Genomic DNA, 14,126 nt, shown 5'->3' with positions numbered 1-14,126 from the left:
CTAAAATTCTGGTACATTATGGGAAGTTTATGCAAAGTATACAAATGCTGTGGGTGAAATGGCAATATTTCTGATTCGGTTTGTGATGTATATTTTCTGTTAGGGTACACTCTCAGGGCCTTGTTAAAATTCCTAGGGGTCTGTCAGTTTATGTGCAAGTTTGCCCATGACTCTTCGTTAGTCTAGGTTACTTCACATGGAAGAGTGTATGAGTGCCTGTGGTACTACCTCCGCCTGCAAACAAAGGTCTTTGAATTTTGCTCATATATTTCTGGGAAGAACTGCAAACCCAATTCTGTATCCTCAGACAACCAGGTTGTCTGAGGTAGAAAACCAAAATCAGAATTTGGTCTGGGCTTCTTAATAATTATTGAAGGAACCAAGTATCTAAGCATATGTAGTTTTACAATTTTTTTGCTATTTCAGCTAGTTAGAGCCCTTTATTTTATAACATCAGGTTTACCATTAGACAATGTCCCTGGAAGTTCTTTACAACTACAGGTGCCAGTGGTGGGGTTGGAGACAGCCATGCCGCTGACTGAGGGCAGGCACAAGTTGCACAGATGCATGTAAGGGTTCCCATGTCTTGTGTGCTTCCATGTGGGACCACTAACTACACCAGCCAGTACGAAAGTCAAGATGCATTTGATCCCCTTAGCTCCACAGGTGACTATGCCCTATGTCACCTGTCAGGCTAAGGTCACAATGTGGCACTGCATCAGTGCCCTGTACCAGAGTGGGTGCAGGACGGGATCATGCAAGGTGGGCTGGAGCCTGGTGCTCTGTGGGACCATAAAGCATGCACCACCGTGCAAGGCCAGCTGCCCAGCTGCCGCAAAAGCACAGGAAGCCAAAGGCTCCTCTGCTTGCTTCCCTTCTTTTGGGGGTGCTAAAGCCCCTAAGTTGTTCTTATTCAGCATTGGCACCGTGTGCTTTCCACATACAATATGGTGCACCCAGCGCTAAGGATCAGTTACAAGTCACATTAGAAAAGAGGGAGAATTGTTTCGGCATCTTCCCAAAGTAAGTGTGCGCTCAGGATTTAACTTTGCTGCTTTAAATAGTTACAACATACCAGTTTGTCCCTTGTTTAATGTCACCAGAATAATCCAACAGTAATACTTTTCTGATTCAATTAATACCTTGTTTAAGCTGTAGTAAGAAAACAAGGGCATATATCTGTGTGTTAATATACATACATATCTACATGTGCAGGTGTATATGAATGCGCGTATGCATGCGTATGTTGTAATACATGTGCCTGTAAGTTTGGCCCAGAAGCAGCAGACCAGTTACGAGGGGCATGAGGCTTTGTTTGCTGCCTGGTGGGAGCAAGCTCGGAGGCAGTTGCGTAACCTTATAGCTTGGCATGTATGGCCTCTGCTGCTGTGCAGATTATGTCTATTATGTAACTGCGTTTATACAGGAAGCTAACAGCATCTAACAAGCTAAAAATAAGCAGACTTCTATGACTTCAAAGGACAATATTTTAAACTTTGCTCATGCAGCTGCTCCTACTTCAACAATAAATGTGGTCCCTTCAGGCAATTTATTTATTTTTTGACTAGGATGGTATTTTAACATGCTAGCAGCCTGTTTTCTCAGAGAGAGTCAGAGCTCCTTTCTCACTTTTCCATTACAGCAAGAAGTCTCCTGGCTTTTATTTAAGGTGTTCTCCAATATCTACGAGAAGCAAAGCAGCCCAGAGTATCAGTCCTGCTTTTTCTCCTCAAACAGTCTGACATTTGTGGGCAGCTTTTGGAAAAACGATGTTTGTTTCCATGCTAGTAATAACCTTCTCAGTCAATTAGACAGCAGATTAAGAACATTTTTTATATTGCTCCTTCAGATGCTTGGTTTCCAGGGCAGAACCAAAAGCATTTTTTTTTCCCTTTACTGAAATTGCTCCTCTCCTCAGCTTTGCGTCCATGCACCCTATGTGCTATGGAAACCCTACGGAGCTGCCACCTCGCTCCTTGGCCGTGATGCAGGCAGTGGGTTGTGTACACAGAGGCAGCTGCATTTTCTCAAGCTGACGCTTGCATTCACCTTGTGTTGCTACCCTTGCCCCTATGTACAGCTGCTCATGCCTCTCCTCATAGAAAGTGGAACTGAGCTTCAATACAAGCATTTTAATGCCCAAGGAATCCAGCTCTCTATTTCTACACAGGATTCCCAATGGGAATGTTAAAACTCACACCAGGTATCGCCTCCCCCATGCTGGGCTGCCAGGTTTCCCTTATGTGGGAGAGAAAAAGCCCTGGTGTCAATGTTGATCTTCCTCCTGCCCCTCCTCACCCTCAGTGGGCTACAGTGGGATCCGGGGACAGGGGAGCACTGCCGCCAGGTGATATGCAAGCTAACCTTGGGGGGACAGGGTGGAGGCAGGGCCAGTGCATGGCATTCTGCTGCTCTATCAAAGGTTCTTCTTCAAGCCTGGTGAAACTGAGACATGCACAAAGGTCCTGCAAAGTCCTTGAGTACCCACAATGGTAAGTGATGTTGATTGCATGGGGTTAATTAACACAAGTATGAACTGAAGCCATTCAGAAACTTTGGACTGCTCCACGGAGAAGAACTCTTTTCTTAAGTCTCAGCATCAAACCTTATTGCATGGAATTGGGACAAATAACATTTTTTCTAAACCTAGAAGTAGTGAGCACCAAGACATGCTCTCCCTGGGCCTCCGTAGGAATTCAGGTACTGATGCACCTTGATTTAGAAGGAGTAGTGATGTGTAAACACTGTTGTTGCAGTCATATCTCAGCAGCAATACTCAGCTCTGAGTATACTTGGATTAAAACCCAATAATAAACAGACCTGACTGCAGTGGAGATGCTAATTTGAGTGGTAGAGTTACCTCACTTCTGACAGAAAGTGCTTGATTTTTGATTTTCCAGAGTGAAATCTCCTGTTGCAATTTTGTTGTGATTTCTGCACTCTTAAAGTGGCACAACCTCATCTGAAGTAAGATGGTATATCTTTATCAATTTTCAGTAGCTGGAAAGCAGGCGTGAAATATTCATATTTGCTTTGTTCAACCTTGGAATTTTCCTTTTAGGCTGGCGTTACTCCATTAGTTCCCAGCACCCAACAGCTGTTGCTAGGACGGTCAGCAGCAGTTCCTCAAAATATCCCCTCTGTGCTCCCAGCAAAGCAGGAGGTCCTGTGATGCCTGATGAGAGCTAGATGGAGAGACTGTGCTGGGGCATGGCCACTGAGCAAGGCTCATTAGGTTTGTTCAAAGCTTCCATCTATACATGAGGCTTACAGAGGTTTACATGACTCCCGGCTTAAAATAATTACAATAATCCCTTAGACTGACAACACTGAATTGTTGTATTTCCTCCAACAATAACATTTACTTCTAATGTAATACTCAGCTAGTGGGGTGGGGGGTGGGGGGAAATCAAATGTTTTGTTGTTGTTGTGTTACAGCTATTCTGTAGGAGTAGGAAGAAAGGAACGTCACCCAAATCTGCTGGGGCTGGGTACAAGCTGTAATCACTCCAGTGTGCATGTGGGTGTTTGCTCTGCACAGTTTGGGGGCAAGATCTTACCTTGGTGTAAATACAAAGTACTTCTGCTGGACTCGCAGGTGGTTAGTGGGAGGAGAGTCAGCTCCTTCCTATTGTGCAGGGTTAACCTTTTGTTTCATTTCTGTGAGAAGAATACACTTAGAACATCAAACATCACTTATTCAGTCTTCAGTTAGGATTTACCATACACCTGAATCAGGAAAATGGACAGAGAGGAAAGCTACTTCTTAAGGCAATCAGTTCAATGCAATTTAAAATGCTATGAGGAATAAGAGTAAGTCAGCACTAATCTGTTGGTGTTTGCTCTTTTCTCTCACCCTCAGAGATTCAGGAAGAAAAAGGGTGGTAATGACATGCCATTTCTGGTCCAAAAATGCCCTCCATCCATGCAGCATGGATGAAGCATATGCTCAGGAGCTCCCAGAAGAGGGAGACCCCAAGCAGCTCTGGTGTCCTAAAACGGCTATGCTGTATTGTGGTTCTCTAAGCACATCTCCCAAATGTGGCTCTGCAGTGTGGGTGTTTGGAACTATTAGTAAAAGAGCAGTGTGGCAGGAAACCTGGGCATCCTGGGAGTCTGCTTAAGCCCACTCCTGAGCACAGTCTTCAAGTCTTGAGGCTTATGTACCCTCAAAGAATGTGAATCTTATTGCTTTGCACGTGGTATAACCCATATAATTTTCTAATATGCTATCGCATAAAGACAATGTGGTAACAATGTAGACCACCCAGGCTATTCCAGGACGGATGCCATTATGTTGATGTTATAGTATAAGCATCTGAAATACAGCTCCTAGTGCAAAGGCTACCCTTTTTGGAAAAGAAAGGTACTGCAAAACCTCTGGGCTTAAAACAGGGGGGAAATAGTGGTATGGAGCATGGAGAACCTTGCCAAGGCTGGAAAATGGCCAAAGAAGCTTTGCAATTATTTCAGTGTATGCCAGAAAATGACCCAGTCACTGGCATCAAGAGCATCAGGGAAGTATAAACTAAGCATAAAGGTTGATTTTATGGATGTTTCAGTGGGCCATTAAATCAGTCCATCAAACAATCTGCCTTTTTGCCAGGACTAAGCATGAGCCTAATCTCCCAGGCTGGACCACTCTTAGGTGTAATTGTCTATGGATGAGAGACATCTATGCAGCATGAAGTGGAGGATAATTAAATAAAATAAGGACAGAATCATAGTATAACAGAATGATCAGTGTTGGAAGGGACCTCTGGAGATCATCTAGTCCAACCCTCTGCTAGAGCAGCTTCACCCAGAGCAGGTGTCACAGAGATACGTCCAGGTGGGCTTTGAATGTCTCCAGAGAAGGAGACCCCACAGCCTCTCTGGGCAGCCTGTCCCAGTGCTCTGTCACCCACAAGGTAAAGAAGTTCTTCCTCATATACAGGTGGACCTGCCTGTGTGGCAGTTTGTGCCCGTTGCCCCTTGTCCTGTCGCTGGGCACCACTGAAAAGAGCCTGGCCCCATCCTCCTGACACTCAACGCTAAGATATTTGTAGGCATTGACAAGATCCCCCCTCAGCCGTCTCTTCCCCAGGCTACACAGGCCCAGCTCCCTCAGCCTTCCCTCACAGGGGAGATGCTCCAGTCCCCCCACCATCACTGTAGCCCTCCGCTGGGCCCTCTCCAGTAGTTCCCTGTCTCCCTTGAACTGGGGAGCCCAGCACTGGACACAGCGCTCCAGATGTGGCCCCACCAGGGCAGAGCAGAGGGGCAGGATCACCTCCCTCGACCTGCTGGCCACGATCCTCCTAATGCCCCCAGGATCCCACTGGCCTTCTTGGCCACCAGGGCACACCGCTGGCCCATGGGCAACTGGCCGCCCACCAGCACTCCCAGTCCCTTCCCCGCAGAGCTGCCCCCCAGCAGGTCACCCCTGGCCCGTGCTGGTGCTGGGGTTACAGGTGCAGGACCCCACACGGGCCTTTGTTGAACTCCATCAGGTCCCTCTCCACCCAGCTCTCCGGCCTGTCCAGGCCTGGCTGAATGGCAGCGCGGCCTCCTGGGGGATCAGCCGCTCCTCCCGGTTCTGTATCACCAGCAAACTGCTGAGGGTGCCTCTGTCCCCTCATCCAGGGCACCGAGGGAAAGGTTGGGCAGGACTGGACCCAGCACTGACCCCTGGGGAACACCACTCACTGTATGCCTCCAGCTGGACTCTGAGCATTGTATAAAGTTTTGAATCTCGGGTAGAATAAGCTGTCAGTGTCACTGGGTCAGTCAGATGATCGTGAGCTGAGGTCTTGCTCCTTTTTTAGTATTCATTATGCTGCACATTCAGTCCCCTGCATTTACAAACATAACAGAGATGCCCTGCAGAATGTCATTGAAGCAAATCACTAAAGAATGCCCCTGTCTAAGAATCCCTCATCCATATGAGGGAAGGTAGAGGACGGTGGCAATTCATCCTCCCTTAGTATCCTCCTGGAGGCTGCTGCAGGCTCTGTGGCTCTTGGGGTCATCTCCTGGGTCACCAGCCTCTGAGCACATTGCCTCCAAATCCAGATCCAGCACAGAAAGCAAGGTTCGCTTCTCACAGCATGACTTCAGCTGGACGAAACCTGTTCCAGTCCATCAGACTTCTGAGTGTATCAGCTTTAGCTTTGCTCATAAAAAGTCAACAATAGGATTATTCTGTAAAAATCCAGGGGTTTTATTAGATCTCCATGGGTGTGAAAATTCTTGTTTCAAAAACCATGCACGTCTGTGATAAGGGTATTTGGCAATTGGCTTGTCTGTTGAGACAGCCTGGTTTAAGCCTATCAAGGTTGTGCTGCATCAGTGTCATATTGTTGTTAAAATGTTAACCAGAAAGTAGAAAAGATCATTGTCTTTATTCACAATTTGTAATTTTTCTAATCCCTAAATATGAATAGTGTAGCGTTACGTGAGTAGGATTTTTGTTGCAAGATAAATGCCAAAGCTTGAAAGTGTGTTCCTCAGCTCTATATTAAGTGGGGGGAGAGGAACACAGGGTTTATATCCTCTGATGAATGCTTAGTTGTTTACATATCATTATAGCCAGTTATTCTTTTTCAGCAGTAGCCTGTGATCTGGTTCAAGTACTTCCCTCCATGTCTATTCAATTCAGAAATGTCTGTTTTAAGCTGATTTTGCTTAGTTTTAGCTAGAGTTGTTTTCTGTCTAATAAAGACATATGTTTTCTACTTTCCCTCTGTTGGGAATTGCTGCCCACTGTGCATTTCCTCTGTCAGCTGGACACCACAATGGGCTGCCTCCGTGTTGCCTTGGTTTATAGAGAAGAATATAATTAGCAGAAGGGGTATAATGGGATGTATTCATTCTGGGTTTTGTCACCTAAGACATACAAATGAAAGAAATACCCAGCAAAAAGAGGAGAATTTTTTAGTATAGTGCAGTCCTGCACAACTGGAAACAAATTTGAGATATCTAGGGAAAGGGGAAAAAAAATGTTGAGCAGAGCTTGGACACAGAACATCCTTTCTGCATGCTGCAAACAAGCGACTTCAGAGCCTGTTGCCAGCTAGAGCATGTGTGTGCTTGTGTGGTGGCTATCAAATGGAATAAAATCAGACGTCAGTAAACCTCGGTGGTTTACCTTCACACAGAGTATAAACCAGTAACCGTCTCCTTCTTAACAACAGAACAACTACAAATATCTTTCTGTGTTAAGTCCCCCATGACAAGTTTCTCTCAGGGCGGCAGGGTGGTCTGCCACTTCCCTGAAGTCTTTCATAACCTATAGTGATATTATTATTGTTATTATTGTTATTGTTGTTGTTATTATTATTATTACTATTATTACTATTTTTGTTTTCAGCTTGCCGGTACTGCCTTTCCCATGTGTCAGCTCAGAGGGTCTTGGGGCAGCAAATCGGTATGTCAAGCACACAGTAAAGCGTAGGGCTAATTAAACCTGAGCCCTGCCCAAGGAGGGACATGCAGACCCACGGCGCAGGGCAGTGCTGGGCCTCCCCCCTTCCCACCAGCAGGCAGTCCCCATTGAGAGCAGCTGGGCACTGCTGGCCCTGCCTGCCCTAGGGTGAGATGCCATGAGGTGCCCCAGAACACTGGTGGCTGCTGGTGCGTGTCACTAGCACACTAGTGCCAAGTGACATAGGTCCTTCATGGGAAGTACACCCTGAAACCTGGGGTAAATCACCTGGGGGATGTGCCCAGCCCAGCTAGTGACACCTTCGTGAACCAGACTGTGACAGGCGTGGGAGCAGAGGGGCAGGATGGTGGTACAGCTCTCATGGGGGGAACTCAACAAGCTGCAGTTTAGAATCACATGCTGCAATATAAAAAAAAGAATAATTGTAGGGATTTGCCGCCCTCTGGCAGGATTTTCTTACAGCTCTGATTGATAATCTGTGAACTGCGAGAGCAGTGCTCGGCAACAATGCTCCAGCACAGCAAGGTCTCTGCGTTTCCCAGTTGGTTGTTGGCAAAGCGGAGCAGACTGCTGGGCACCGCTGCTGCAGCCTCCCTCCCTGCAGCTCTCCTGGGAAGCCAGAAGCACATGCTGGTCCCAGGCAGGGGCTGGTGTAAGGGGCAGAGCTACTGGGCTGGCAGGAGCACCCTGCCTCTCCTCTCCATCCCTCTGGGGTGATGGGGCAGCAAGCCTGACTCTCTAAAGCTGGTCCTTTCATTGGTTGTCTCCTCACGAGAGCAAGTCCCCACCTTCCAGCTTCAGCTGTACAGCCTTCTAGTGAGAAAATTCAGTTTGGCTTCTAATGCTGAAAAGCCCTGAACAGCTTTGCTGAGTTTAGTTTCTAGGTATGGTATACACTTTCTGAGAGATACTCAGCAAATCCTGCTGAAGAAAAACAAGGAGGACTCAAATACAAATCCATTATCATCCCTGCTGGTTGGTTGAAAAGCACTGTGGGATTTCCCCAAGGTTTTGAATGCAGGGAGGTGCCTGGAATTAGAAAATGGGTAAGAATATCTCTCACTTACATATAAGCACGTAGGTTTTGCTGTATATATGGTTTCTTTTCTGCTCAATACACACATAACTGGCTGGGAACTTCTGACTAATGATTCTGCTCATAGCAGTGGCCACAGGCCTTAACATCAAAGTCCACACTGCACACTGCAGTGCTGTGTAGAGCTATTGGAGCTGGTCTGGAAGGTGCTAGCTCCATGTGGTAGTGCAGCCAGGCTAATAAATAGCTCCGAGCAAGCATGGATCTGCTTTCTTGCTGTCAAGAGTTGAACTTGTATCCCTTTATGGTACTGCACAATGACAATGAAATATGTGTCCTTGTTTAGAGCTATTTGGAGTATCTCTGGCTGGCACTGTACTAGACAGGTCAGGATGTTCATGAAGCTGTGAAAATGGTGATAAAAGCCAAGGTTTGATTGTATAGTTACCTATATATGGCTAGTTATTATTGCAAGAGCTTGAAGAATAAGGAAACCCTTCCTTCATCAACCTTTCCAATTGCAACAGCCACAGACACTAAGACACTCTGGGGCCCACTGAAGTGATGGCAACATTCTTGATGATTTCAGTAAGACCTGGACTGATGAGACAAGCAACAGTGGTTACACTGACTGTCACAGACTTACTTAGCTGGGAATCTTACCCCTTTCTTTGAGTTAGATTGTGCTCACTCTGCTTCTTCAGTGTCTGCATGGGGGATACCTTAGAAGTGGCTGATACCAATTCATATAGCTAGATATGGAAGAAGTTACTAATGCCTCTTCTGTTATGTTCTACAGACAAACTGGAAGGTCTGCCTAATAGTGTCTCTTAAGTCATGAAAGCATGGGTACCTGAAGATGGGACACTGTTATGGACTGTTCACTTTTCAGCCCCTGGCATGGCTGTGCATAGCACCCATCCAGACTTCCCTTGCTGTGAAACCAGCCTGACCACCAGTCTGGGAGAGCAAGCCGTCCATAGCTGCCTGGAACCACTGACAGACCTGCGGTTCCTGACGTATGATGTCATACTGAACTTGAAAATATCCATATGATTGGAAGTCCATTAGCTAAAGCAAGAGGGCAGACACATCTCAGGAAGTGCCTGTTAGCGGTGGCCTACCCTAGAACTTCAGTTTGCAAACTCATCTGGAAAAAGACGGCTGTGACATGAACTGTTACATCCCAGCTAAAGGCTTCAGTGCCTTAGCTGTTGTAGTCTGAGAGCACTGGGGAGTTTGGTTGGCCCGCAACTGGGATGCAAAAAATGTCTACAGAAGAAAATCCAGGAAACTCATAAGCAAAATGGAAGGGAGTATTTCAGCAAATGACGTTGAATATTTCATCAGAGTTTCCTCTGAAGAAAGTGCAAAAGCTTTTATGAAGGAAACAATTGAATTAGGAATGAAAAGCAGACCAAAGGGCCTGTGGGGATACTATTTATACCCTGACTGTCATAATTACCATTTCTGTGATCAGAACTACGCTGGTTCCAGCCCAGAGAGTGAAGTTCTGAAGAACAATGAACTTTCCTGGCTCTAGAACAGCAGTGCAGCCCTGTATCCTTCCATTGGCACTAAGAAACCCCTTGGAAACAGTCAAAAATATTTTGCACTTTTCTCACTTTTCTCAGTTTTGGTTGGATGAATCCATAAGGATTTCCTCCGTGACATCCCAAGATTATGCTTTGCCGATATTTGTGTATACTTGACTAGGTTATAGCGATGAACCTTTATTATTTGTCTTTATGGTAAGCTTTTGCTGGAACAGCGTGGGCTGCATTTATGCTTTAACCATGCTTGCAGATGGTACATGAGGATGGAAAACCTCCTACTTGGGCCAGCTCTGCGGGTTCATGTTAATTGTCCACATGCTTTAAAAAGCTCAGTGTACCAAAGAAAAAAAGCAGCCTCAAACACATTTTTTTTTTTTTTTTGCTTTAATTCATCACTGTGCCATACTTAAACATGCATTTGAATGGATTAAAAGGATTTCAGCAATTTTATGTAGTATGTAGGAGGCAGTTATTATGTTAATCCTCCCTGATGTACTTTCTTCTGCTCAGGTATGCAATCACTAACTAATCCCCTCATAGCTGCCCCTTTTATATAAGGGAAACTGAGGCGGGGATGTTAGCAACTTGCTTAGTGTTACATCAGAATGGGAAATTGAAACCAGCAGTCTTTCTGCATGCCCCTATCTCAAAAACTGAATTTAGTCCCATACCTACCTCGGACCAGTCAAATGGTACACCAGAACCAAGGAGTGCTGTTCACATCAGCTGAACACACACAAATATTTTCAAGATCAGTGCCTTACCCTAGTCCTTTATGTGATTCTGGATATCCTCCCAGAAACTGGATGAAGACAGTATGTTTCCTGTGAAAAAGCAGCCTAAACTATCTGTCAGAGCCCTGGCTTCATTCTCCCCGGTGGACAGTGACTACACTACCAACAGGTCTCAATTTCTGTGGTTCAGAGTTTAGCAAGTATGCTGTATTCACTTTTTAAAGCCAATGTTCAGTCTTTCAGCCCAGGTGCAGAGTCTGAAGCCAGGACTCTGTCTGGGAAGGAGCATTAGCTCCCTGTCCTCTTAGGTCCCACTACCCTCCTAAGCGCTGCCATCACCCACTACACTTCCCAGTAAGGGGTTATGTTTCTCTGTCTTGAAGGCAAATGCCTATTCTTAGGCATTAAAGGAGGTGCAGACACCTGCTTTGGTGGTTTGATGCAGCTTGCCCTTTAGAAGAGGACAGATGGACACCAATAACTGCCGCAGGCTGCTGTGCAACCCCTTTGCCATTTTATGCCCAGTTGCTGCCTCTTTTCCCCTTCAGGCAACTAACTCCTGTGATGTTTTTCTACTTTGGTTCTTGATGTTCTGTGGCCCTCGATCTCCCTTAAATCAATGATGATGTCTAGGGAGTCACTTGCGTATCAGTGGTCTTTCACATCCAGTGCTTGTGGCACAGTAATTGACTTGTTGCTGATCCATAATCACTGTTCACATTAAGGATAAACATCCAAGCATCAAATACTCTCTCCTTACAGCCCACAATATGAGGAAAAGGTACAGTGAAAGATATCTCTCTGAAACAAACCTAGAAAGAGCACGGAAATTGAAACTGAAATTCTTAAGGTTTGCCAAGTGTTGCATTTTCCCTTTCATTTAAGGTTGTACAATGCCAACACTCTCCCTCCTATAGTGTGTGCCTATTTTCAGTCATTTTTTTCTGAGGTTTCTATAAGAATCTGAGTGAGCTCCTAGGGAAAGCAGCAAGAACAATGCATGCCTGTGGAATCAAAGCTTTCAAATTGGAAAGGGACTGGAAAACAGCTGATTGACACAGCAAAATGGCTCTCTCCTTCCCCTTATCAGCAAAAACAGAACTGAGGAAAGGCTCTGGGGAGTTCTCATGTTAAAAATCCCACTTTAATGCAAAGTTTTTAGTTGCTTCTAGTAATGGATGAGATATAAAATAATTATATTTTGCATCAAAAGAAATTAAAATGCAATTCCTTCCCAGTGTTTGTTCACTTGCTTATTACCAACACCTCAGGAAGCACCTAAGTTTGCAACTTTTGTTTAATAATCTCTGTACTCTAGACAGCAAACCTGTAGCCACAATAAAATATTGCTCTTAGGGACCAGAATGAAAAAAAAATGTAGTCCAAGGGAAGTCACAGAACAAACCACTGGATTATTTTAGAAAGGCTGTGAAATGCTGAATTAGCCTGACAGTGCTGGCTTTACTCTTTTCTCTGTAGTAATATCTTATTAACACTATTGGAGAGAGTGCCCTGGGAGCTGCAGGCATTCTTGTTTGGGAAGACTGAACTGAACTTCTTCAGAGGTACACCTGTGCCTGATTTAAATGCAATGTGTAAGATCCTCATTTTATCCTATGAATAGACACTGTCTGATCACACCAGTTCTGAGCAGTTGGTACCAACAGAGCTGACTGTTTAACTTGCTGTCCCCCAGTCAGGATGACCATGGAACATGGTCAGTTCTTCCTGGCTCAACAAGGCCTTGTGAGGCTCACAGGCAACCAGCGGTAGGGACGGAAGCCAATGGCTAATACCAGACATTTCCTCACGATAGCTCCTCAATAGTTATCATCCTGGTCAGAATCCTTTCCAGCTGAATAAAGCACTAGGAAATCAAGTAGAGTCTGATTAGCACATCAGTCAGACCAGCTTAGGTGTACCACTGGTGCCCAGCAATTTGTCAGGTTATTTATTCCTGTGTGCGAGCAAGTAAAATGAAGCAAGCTGTTGAGATCAAATGGAGAGTTTTTGTATTACATGGTATCAGACCTAGACACTGAAATCAGAGATTCATTTCTGGGGCTCCATCATGTCCTGGAGCTTTCAGACAGCCACACATCTAACTTTGTCATGAGAAAAGACTTTGCCCATAAATCTGTGTGAAATGGGTGTTGTGTGCTGCTTTTCTCCTGCAAGATAGTATAGAAAACCCAGCCAGCATGAGAATGAATGGCTGAAAGTAAGTGTTCATTTGTCCTCAGCAAATTCAATTACTTCAGCTAATTTTTTTAAATATTCAGCTGTGGTTTCTATCGGAGTCAAACAGGAGGGTGAACTTCCTTCCAACTCAGTCAAGTGACAAAGGCAAGGTCTGGAACATCTCCATCAACTCAGGACCCCCAGTCTTGTCACACAGCCATGCTATCATCACCTGTGTTTCTAGCATGCATCACGGCTTGTTTGTAGATCTACAGACTGTGGTGTTTTCTGGGGAGAGCAAGTTGCTAAAGTACTTTACACCTCAGTTGGGTTACATTTTCTGTATAAAACTTCCTAATAATCCTTTAAATTAGTCAGATTTAAGTTATCCTGGATGAATTCGTTAATGCAGGCTGCTTACATATTGCTTATTTTTCATAATGTGAAAGGTAAATGTAGAGTGATTAGTTTCACAACAGCTAAATTTTTTTTTTCTACCATGTACAGAGCAATTGGACAGAAGTTCAAAAATTAATTGATTCTGAATTAGGGCCCTACATTACCACTGTCACAGCAGCAGCTGAGCTGTTCAGCAGGCACCTTTGTTGGGACAATGCATGATGTGTGTTGGGACAATGCAAGAACCTGGAGGGCCTCGGCTTCTGGACAGATGCCTTGGAGGATCAAGGATTTATTGTGAGAAGAGAAGCATCAAATGAAGATCTGCAAATCATGGCAGAGACATTTGTCTGCCACTGTTACCAGGGTTATGAAGGAACTGACTGTGGGCAAGTTAAAGGTGCTAATGACCATCCAGGGAGCTCTGCAGACTGTCTCACCCAGAAGATTTGCAGTGATCTGCCTGCTTCCTTTGCCTCTGATGCATCCTCACTAATGACTGTCTTAGTCAAAGGGCTGGTTTCAGTCAGTTAAGGGGGATGGTAAAGCAGATCCAACAAAAAGCCTCACATGATCTACAGCTGGGGACTGGAAATGTCATGGTTCCAGACACAACCCAAACCCTGCAGCTGTGCCCTGAGGTTTAATGTCGATAAGGCATGGACAATGTGGCCCCCTGAGTCCAAAACACACAGGTCACAGAAATATGTCTGGCCCTTGATCCCGTCTGCTGAGGTTAGGCTGTTTAGGAGGCTAGAAGCCAGGTTTCTGCCCAGCTGACAGCCACAACCCAG

The 14,126-nt window shown here is 45.3% G+C and overlaps 1 protein-coding gene across 1 annotated transcript; it reads left to right on the top strand.

The window, feature by feature from the left end:
- Positions 1 to 9,321: 9,321 nt before the first annotated feature.
- Positions 9,322 to 13,866, top strand: HYAL4 (hyaluronidase 4). The gene is given in 8 exon segments (XM_013302307.3): positions 9,322 to 9,457; positions 9,460 to 9,507; positions 9,510 to 9,548; positions 9,551 to 10,065; positions 10,067 to 10,213; positions 12,232 to 12,295; positions 12,298 to 12,317; positions 13,441 to 13,866. Coding segments are annotated over 8 exon segments (1,395 nt in total).
- The last annotated feature ends 260 nt before the right edge of the window (positions 13,867 to 14,126 follow it).

Source organism: Falco peregrinus, chromosome 6 (genome assembly GCF_023634155.1).
Source record: "Falco peregrinus isolate bFalPer1 chromosome 6, bFalPer1.pri, whole genome shotgun sequence".
NCBI lineage: Eukaryota > Metazoa > Chordata > Aves > Falconiformes > Falconidae > Falco > Falco peregrinus.
This window is presented reverse-complemented; position numbering and strand designations above follow the sequence as displayed.